This window comes from Engraulis encrasicolus, chromosome 7 (assembly GCF_034702125.1).
Source record: "Engraulis encrasicolus isolate BLACKSEA-1 chromosome 7, IST_EnEncr_1.0, whole genome shotgun sequence".
Taxonomy (NCBI): Eukaryota; Metazoa; Chordata; class Actinopteri; order Clupeiformes; family Engraulidae; genus Engraulis; species Engraulis encrasicolus.
The window spans coordinates 21622876-21632276 of NC_085863.1; the positions used below are offsets into that span (position 1 = coordinate 21622876).

Sequence of the window (9401 nt, forward strand, 5' to 3'; positions counted from 1 at the left end):
GGAGGCCTGCTGCTGGAACTCAGCATCCAGGAGGTGAAATGACTCGTGGACGTCCAGCTCCGTGCACTCCACTGGGGAGTGCCACTGTCGCACCCCCACCCCCGGGGGCCCTGAGGCCTGCTCAGAGGCACAATGGTGACCCTCTGTGGCCAGTATTGGTGGTGCAGGTTCTACTGTACTGGCGGCCAGTGGTAGTGATGGTGGTGGTGGTGTGGGCAGGCCAGGGGAAGGGCATGAGGGCAGGGATGCAAAGCCAGACGAGCAGCAGTCGCTGCAGACGGACTGGCGCAGCAGGCGTGGTGGTGGCACGCATGGCAGCACAGCGGGCATGGTGGGGAAGGTGGTGCTGGTGCCATCAGCTTCCGCCTCCGTCGCCTGCCTTGCTGACCCCTCCTCCAGTGTCGATTCCCTCAGCATGGTATCTATGGAAATTGGAAAAGGGAATACACACAGATGGGTATGCATTTCAAATAAAGTAATCTCTTTTCTCTCTGGATGTTTGCGAAATGAATCCCCCTAAGAACTCAGCCCTCTGGCTCTTCACTGATTTGTGTGGAGCTGAACGCCAATCACTTCAGATAAAAATAGAAAGGCATATTGGCTTAGACTACAGAACAAAGGAAAACCTACTTTACTTCTGATATTGGTACACCGCCTCCGGTGAACCAGAAATGGGAAAGCATAAAATAAAAAAGGGAAATGGGAACTGCACTGATGTCTTCTTTTTCTTTACTTATATATTACTTGATACTTGAATAAACACAAACGTTTCGACACCACATGCATCTTCACATTCCATGATGTCTAATGATATAGCCAGATATGATATAGACATACACTGTATATACACAGTCTAATTATATAGTGCTGACAGAGGCGCACACACACACACACACACACACACACACACACACACACACACACACACACACACACACACACACACACACACACACACACACACACACACACACACACACACACACAGATCAAAGCACGCATTGACATCACAGCATTTTACAGATGCATTTTTTTTCCATTGTTGCATACAATATACAACCCCACAAATGTATCCGCTGACATCAGCTGTTGAGAATGAGCTCTGCTTTTGTTGGCATCACTCATTAGAAGACCCATTGTTGAATTCACCTATGGCTGTGCTGTGCTTGCTCGCTGCATAAAGCGCTGGTTTGTTGGAACAGCGGAAAATGGCAGATTCGACACTGCTCCACAATGGTGTCGGAAATTAGTACAGAGAGAATTAGAACAGCACAATGGCCTTGAAGAATTAAGGAATAATGGACTTCGCACATTACACATACAGTATATTAAAAGTATACTAAAATGTCAAACACAAACAGGTAATTGGAGTGCGTCAGCTTTTTCCCTTGGTACTCATCAGTGTAGGGGCTGTCAAACTTGGTCCAGGTATATCAAAATGTGGTGCTTTTATATTATGCATAATATTCACCCCCACCAACAATTTCTAATGTTCATACTGACTTTTATTTTTTCCTAGCTCAACATTCATGCACCATATATTAACCCCTTTGTGCAGAGCCTCACTTTGTTGTCAGCAAAATTGTGATGACTCATAGTTTGATATTCATTAATGTCATAGTCATATTACTATGATGCAGTTGGGTTTTTCCAGCAAAGAGCGAATGAGCCTGCAGGCAAGCCCATCTGTACAAAGAGGACTTTACCTAACCAGGGACATACATTATGAAGTGTTTTTTCCCCACCTGTTATGACACAACAGATATGGGCACATTGTTACTTCCCAGCCCTAGACTGGCAAGTTGGATGATGGGAAAAGGACATCTTACACATCGCCCATCTTTAGTACTACCTGAGGCCTGGACCAGCTTTGAAGCTACCATCTATTCAATCTACAGTAGCGTTTCTCAACGGGGGCGCAACAGCTCCCCAGGGGGCGTTGCGGAGCCCCAGGGGGGGCGTTGAGAAGGATACAGCTGAGAGGGTGCAGTGCCTAGTAGTCATTAGGGGCATTAGTCCATCTATTTTTTTAATACCAAGGGGGGTGTTGACAGCCTTATCATGAGGTCAAGGGGGCGTTGGGTGGCTTAGGATGAGGTCAAGGGGGCGTTTGTTCAAAAAAGGCAGAGAACCAGATCTACAGTACTACCTGAGGTCCTGGCCTCCTGGGTCTCCTGAGTCAGAATGCACTTTGTTTCCGTGGAGACGGCTGTGATCTCTTTGTCCTCCTGACTGCTGCTGGTGAATGGCAACAGACAGCCTGTGGTTTAACAAGACACCAGAGATGAGGTTGTTTTTATGCATATATTAAATTGAAACAATAACCCTCCACTAAAACAAAAACAGTGTACAAAAATAATGTGCAAAACAGAAGTAGACGTACTTTCACAGATGTAATTAAAACACCAGTACATTATCTTGCATTGTTTATACACCTGCACTGAACCTAATGAGGTAAAAACACTTTAAGAGTACTTCTACTTTTACTTTATATGCCTCTGTACATTGAGGACATTGTCAATGGAAACATTTCACCGTTCGCCGCATGACTTGTTGCTTGTACCAGTGGTCGTGCAGCAGAACATTTCATATTCATGTCTCCTATTGCCCATTCAATAGTCTCTGGTGATGGTGTGGTATTAAAAACAAATTGAGTAGGCACAGTGTATCTACCTCATTAGGTGCAATGGAACAACTGATGTAACAGATACATAATACCATGTGCAAGTGCTGTACTTGTGTTCTACTTTTACTTTTCAAGCCTCTGGATAAATTACCATTCATTGTTGTAGACAATATGAACTGTGAATAAATTCACTGTATCACCTCATCAAAATTAACCTGAAAGAAAACCCACACAGGAGACAGAGGTAGCTTTTAACATTCTGCAGCAGAATGGGGGTCCTGTTCATCACAGAGATGTTACAGAAATGATACAAGCCCCCATCTGCTAACATTGGTGGCTTGCTTTTATTTGCCCCTAACAAGTAACGGAATCTTTAGCTTAACCAAATAAGGTCATAGTTCAGTTGACAAATATGAGAAACAGAACCAAATAAGGTCATAGTTCAGCTGACAAAAAGGAGAAACAGACAAGACAATAGTTCAGAGAAGTGGTAACTTATCCGAGACAACTGTGGGGGATCTCCTCCTAAAGATGTCACATACATCACGGCAAAAGCTCACACAGGGTTTAACCAAACAGAGTTTAACTAGAAACACAGAAAGCAAAAGTCCTAACTACAAGTTATACTTTTATCACATTTTATATTTTCAATAATACATGTATAAATGCAGAGAATTTCTTAACATGAACAAACCATCACCTTACTGTAAGAGCAAAAAATACTGAGCATTATAGTGTATGTGTTTCCTTATGTGCATTGGCGTTTTTTGTGCAATGGTGTGCTTGTGCGTGGGTGCATGGGTGTGTGTGTGTGTGTGTGTGTGTGTGTGTGTGTGTGTGCGCGCGCACATGTGGTCATGAGTGTGCGCCCACCCCTTTACAGTAACTTCATGGCATACTGAGCATCATAGTGTGTGTGTGTGTGTGTGTGTGTGTGTGTGTGTGTGTGTGTGTGTGTGTGTGTGTGTGTGTGTGTGTGTGTGTGTGTGTGTGAGTTTGTGCATGCGTGTGTGTGCATTGGGCACGTGTGTGTGTGTGTGCGTGTGTGTGTGTGTGTGTGTGTGTGTGTGTGTGTGTGTGTGTGTGTGTGTGTGTGTGTGAGTTTGTGCATGCGTGTGTGTGCATTGGGCACGTGTGTGTGTGTGTGCGTGTGTGTGTGTGTGTGTGTGTGTGTGTGTGTGTGTGTGTGTGTGTGTGTGAGTGTGTGTGTGTGCACGAGCGTGTATATGCAGACCTTTGAGACATTTCCTGAGTGATGTCCATCTGCGAGCCATCGTCAGGGTGACAGAGAGCAGCATCACCACGACAACCAGAGCCACGCAAACGGAGACGCTCAACGTGGCAGCAGCAGAGGGCTGAGGTGATGCGATCTCCGCACCCCACACCTTCTCCGCGGCAACACCACCGCTTCCTGGAGACAGCCACAAGAATAGAGGCATTACTTCATTTAAAAAGAAGCAGAAAAGAAAACAAGAAAAGAGAAGCATGAGGAATCCAGACCAAAGATCCGCAATGAGAGAGGCTGTAACCTTCTAACAAGTCCGACAGGTGGACAAAGATGCGTCCGTGTACGCACTCTGCTGCCTTGTGGACACAGGAAGGAATTACAATTAGAGAATGCGTTTCAGACGGACAGACCGACCGACGGACGAACCGACAGACCGACGGACGGACATACCCTCCTATAGAGATGCTAGGACGCATCTAGTAAAAACCAGCAACCATCTGCAACTTTGTGTTCTCACCCTTTGCGTTCAGACCACTACAACCGCAATCATGTTACTACTGTATAAAAAACTGAAAACCATAGGCTAGTGGTGTCAACAATGATCGATTCGGCGATCCGAATCGATGCGGGGCATGGGCGATCCAGAATCGATCCGGCAAGTTCCAGAATCGATCCAGCAATTTTTTTAAAGTTTCAATTACTTCCATGGATATTTCAGGAGCAAATGAATGTTAAATTAAATAAAAGCACTTCAAAACATTGCAAGACTGATACAGACTGATACAGAAAACAGCCAATAAATTGTTGCTCAGTATCTGACTACTTGTATTGCCTCATCATGGCTGATTAAACATTTGCTTTGCGTTCAGTAGAAATGTAATGCATTGCAATGCATTGTAGAATTGAATCGGATCGGATCGGATCTAATAGAATCGAATCAAATCGGATCTACTACCTCCCGAATCGTGATTGAATCGGATCATGAGGGCAGTGCCAATCCACACCACTACCATAGGCCCTTTTCCAGTGCTTGTTATATACCCGGTAAAGTTGTTTTCCAAACACATCACTCTACCTGCAAAAGGAAAGAATAGCGAGCACTCTATAGTGTTTTCTCCAGGTTGAAGGAGAAAACATAATTATTCCTTTTAGGGCTTGACAGACTTTTGAAAAAGGCATTTTTAACATGTTTACCCCGATGTAAAATAAAGGGTTTTTAATACTTAAACTACCTTGACCCAAAGGAGAGTGTTTTGGATATAATTATAATTCAAAGTACATCACTCTACCTCTTTAGTGTATGTCTGAAGCACTCCAGACAATGTAGGGAATAGATGATGGCACTCATGTTTTTCTGGTTTTGATTTTATTTTATTATTTCCTAGCAGGGTTCAGAACCCCTGCAGTGTTGCATTTTAGTGCATTAGTTTGTGTTTGTGGAGTAACCATGGCGACGAGGAGGGCACTCGTTTTTTTTCTCGGCGAGCACTAATATAGTTCAGTTGCTGCTGGCCATGACGTTTATGAAAGAAGCTTGCGAGGTTGGTTCGAATGAAACGCAAGGTTGACATTTTTTTGTGCATTGTGCATATTTGTCTCTAACAGCGTGGATTTCGGGTGAGAGAGCGAGAGAGAGAGAGAGAGAGAGAGAGAGAGAGAGAGAGAGAGAGAGAGAGAGAGATGGCTGGAATAAATAACTCTCAAGTTGAACAGAAGAACACATACGTTGACATATTGGACAGGGAGAAAAAAAACCTTGTCACTGTACGCTACAGCAATGTATAGTAGACCGAACAGCTTTAGAGTGGCAGTAGCAGAAGAGAGAGTACTTTTGCAGACAGCACTTTTCGAAGATTGAAGTGGTTGAATGTTAGTGGGCTTATTGGACTACATGGGCACTTAGAACATACATCATGCCCATTGTAAACGTATGCCTTTTACTCCACTTTATTCCCTTGCCAACGACGGCCAGGAGTGGTACATTTGAACAGAAATATTATTAGCTCAGAACACAGGAATTGCAGTATACATACATATGAGGAGAATATGAATGAATGTTATATGACAATTAGGGCTGTAACGATATTGTATCGAACCGAGAAATCGTGATACACAGAGTCACGATACTGTATCGTGATACAAGGAGGCAGTATCTTCAAATCATCATTATTATATTTAAACTTTTTAAAAATTATTAGTAGCCTCCTGTAACCTATTTTTGTTAGTACATAGTTCATAGTTTTTATTCATAATTTTATTTCACAATGTTATTATGGAGTGTATCGAACCATAGGGCATAAATCGTGATACGAACCAAATTGTGAGTTGAGTGTATCGTTACAGCCCTAATGACAATTTAATGATCAACTGCAAGGTAAAATTGCATTTAACTCAAAGCTACTGTATGTTACATAGGATACAGTCAAATCAAAGACATTTTAGCCAAAATATATAGACAGAGAGAGACAGACAGACAGAGTTGGAGCCACCTTAGAAGTGGAGTGACTCCCTGAAAGCTTTTCTGAGATGGGTTTAAATACCCCCCAACTTCCGATACAAAAAGCCTGACCGGCTGGATGGCATTGGCTTTGTTCCGTCACTGATACAATCGCCATGGGGTCACACCAAGAGGGGGTGAGCTAGGCACAAACTAGACACCTACACCTGACGAAGAATGAACTGGGAGCAGCAAAAGACCCTCTTTCTATTCTTATTTCATCGTGTTTAAGTCCAGCACCTGTTTTATCTGGATGTGCGCACACTCCAAAACACTACTAGGCACAAATAGACACAAACTCTACATCAACATTAAGTCTGAGTCATCCATCAATCTCAAATCGCAAATAGGTCAGTTGTGGGAGAAAGGGGGCTTTACTGTACATTACATTGTACAGTACGTATGTTTTGGATCGGTGCTCTTTCCAGCAGAAGCTGCCTGCAGCCCTGATCTTTTGTACTCACTGCTACTGCAGAGAGGCTCATGGGAAGAGGTGGGGCCGCACGGCATGCACTCCAGATCCTGTCGGCCATCTAGGCGTCGCTTGCTATAAAACCTGGGTGGGATAGGAGAGCAACAGCAATAGCAAAGTTCAACATCACAGAAAGAGTCACGTAAAGTCCACTATTTAGCACATTTAGCCCCTTTTCTGAGTTGTCTGCAATGCAATAGAGTGGGCCTCACCAATGTTTTATTTGCCATTTTGTGAAAGAAAAAAAATGCATTTACAGAATGTAAAATAAAACACAACAAGCCATGTTTTCCTATAATACTTGAGCACCACTTGAACACCACTAAACAGTGGTGAGTTGCACATTCTTCTTGGTTTTAAGAACAGATATACGGGTGGACATGCCCATAGACGGCCATTCTAAAGCCGGTTCAGAAAAAAAGCCAAATATTGGAGACAGCAACAAACTTTTTTTTTAAAAAACACAAAAAAACGGTGAGGACCACTCTGTTGCATTCCAGACAACTCAGAAAGGGGGCTACATGTGCTAAATAGAAGACTCGTGCTAAAAGATCACAGCATCATATTCCGTATACACGAGTCCACAAATAAAAGACCTGTTCTTTCTAAACATATTGAGTAAGAGTTTAGACAACACATGGACTCCCAAGGGAGAGGTTATAAAGCGCTGTCTTGGGACAATAATGAATGGGCACCATCTTTAGACCAGCAAGGAATGTCAGAGACCGTTGAAGGAACACTGTTGTCAAGAGATTCAAGATTATTTTTATTTGTCCCACAAGAAATTGGTCCTGGACAATCACTCAGCCACTGCAATAAATAACACAAAACATAAAGAAAAGAAACACATAACAGAAGGAAGACTCAATAAGTATTCAAAGTGCAGTGCAGTGTTGTAATATATGTCAGTCCCATTGTAAGCTCCAGTATGGCCACCATCTAAGTGTTTTGTTGTAGCCCAGGCAGCCAAGATGGCTTCTTCTATAGCTTTTTTTCTTTAAAATGTGGAGGATTTCAACAAACATTTCAACAAACAGTCAAATGCTGGTGTACTCCTGCTGCTGATAATAAAAAGAAAGAAGCTATCGAACAATTTATGAAAATCTGTAAAAAAAAATATATACGTGTCGTGTATACGTATTTATGGAAAAAGTCAAACTCACCCCGGCAGGCATTCTCCACACTCAGCGTTCCGGGTGGCGGTGCAGGGTGACCGCTCTCGCCTGTTGACGCGGCGGCATGCCTGGCACATCTGGCAACCGTGGGAACCCCAGCTGTCCTTGAACCAGCGTGCATTGCAGGGCCTGCAGCGCGCCAACGCTCCATAACCGTACCCACAATCCTGTGCAATGGAGAGGCAGAAACATGTCCTGTATGTCGGTGAGGTGTACGTGTAATTATATCATGGTCGATGGCTCTACGGCAGGGTTATTCAATTAGAATTTCATCTGGGCCACATTTCGAAACCAAGAACTGCAGTCGGGCCACACATTTTCAGACATCACTACCATTGAAATGACACTTAAAATCAGTAGTCCACAAACAAATTTTAAACATGTTCCTCTAACCTAAAACTTAACCACATTGAATGTGAATGTATAAGACAAGCAGAAGATTCACAAGCAAATCATGTGTTGTACTGCAGTAACAAAACTGAAATGTATACTGCTTCAGTTGGAGGCCATGTCTAGGCCGCATGTGGACTGCATCTGGGCCGCATGTGGCCCTCGGGCCTCCAATTGAATAGCCCTGCTCTACGGTATGCAGAGGTGTATAAAGTAGAAGTAGAAGTACTTTCACTGATGTAATTACAACACTAGAACATGATGTTGCATAGTTAATACACCAGTTATTCTACTGTACCTAATTGGATAATCGGATTATTCTATAGAATAATTCTATAATTATTCTACTGTACCTAATGAGGTAGATACGCTTTAAGAGTACTACTTTAACTTTATACACTTCTGCAGGGCCGGCGCAAGGCATAGGCAGCCTAGGACACCAAATTACAACATTAAGCTAAATAAAGCATTAAACTTTACGTATATTGACAATGATTTTTAATGTGCACTCAGTACATATACATGGTACTAGATCAGCTGTTCTCAATCAGATGTATGACATCATGTTTACAGATGCCAATGTCAAATTCTACAGAAATGAAACATCGATGCTCGCCTAGGGCACCAAATTGCCTAGAACCGGCCCTGCACCTGTGACAGTAGGAGAAAAGATGATGACCGTTCACCATCTTCCTTCACTGTTAAATGCACCGTGAGCCAAGCCGCAAAACACACAAAACACAATCATACATTATAAGCCCTTCAATCAATCAATCCCTTCTAATTCATATTAAAAATCCTCAATTTCCTCCAGGGTCAATAAAGGACCTTTACACCAATGAATTCCAACCATTCTCCTTTTCCAAAGGAAACATGCCCTCGATATCTCCTGCTTCAGTAGCTGAACTGCCTCGACATGCAGCTGAATAAAATTAATTTGCGTACCCTATGGAGAGCAATCATCATAAGGCTATTTAAGCTACTCAGCTCAACTGGGTGTGTGGATGACTCAT

General features: G+C 43.0%; 1 protein-coding gene across 1 annotated transcript in view; it reads right to left on the reverse strand.

Moving 5' to 3' along the window:
- Nucleotides 1-8155, reverse strand: part of eda2r (ectodysplasin A2 receptor) — a 20207-nt gene extending 12052 nt beyond the window's left edge. The window contains exons 1-5 of the mRNA XM_063202153.1: nucleotides 7987-8155; nucleotides 6816-6907; nucleotides 3861-4037; nucleotides 2150-2260; nucleotides 1-422 (exon numbers count right to left, since the gene is read on the reverse strand). The exon at nucleotides 1-422 is cut by the window's left edge and continues 183 nt beyond it. Of these exons, the coding sequence (XP_063058223.1) occupies nucleotides 1-422; nucleotides 2150-2260; nucleotides 3861-4037; nucleotides 6816-6907; nucleotides 7987-8075 (891 nt within the window). The 5' untranslated portion in view covers nucleotides 8076-8155. The remainder of the gene's footprint in view (nucleotides 423-2149; nucleotides 2261-3860; nucleotides 4038-6815; nucleotides 6908-7986) is intronic.
- Nucleotides 8156-9401: the final 1246 nt, after the last annotated feature.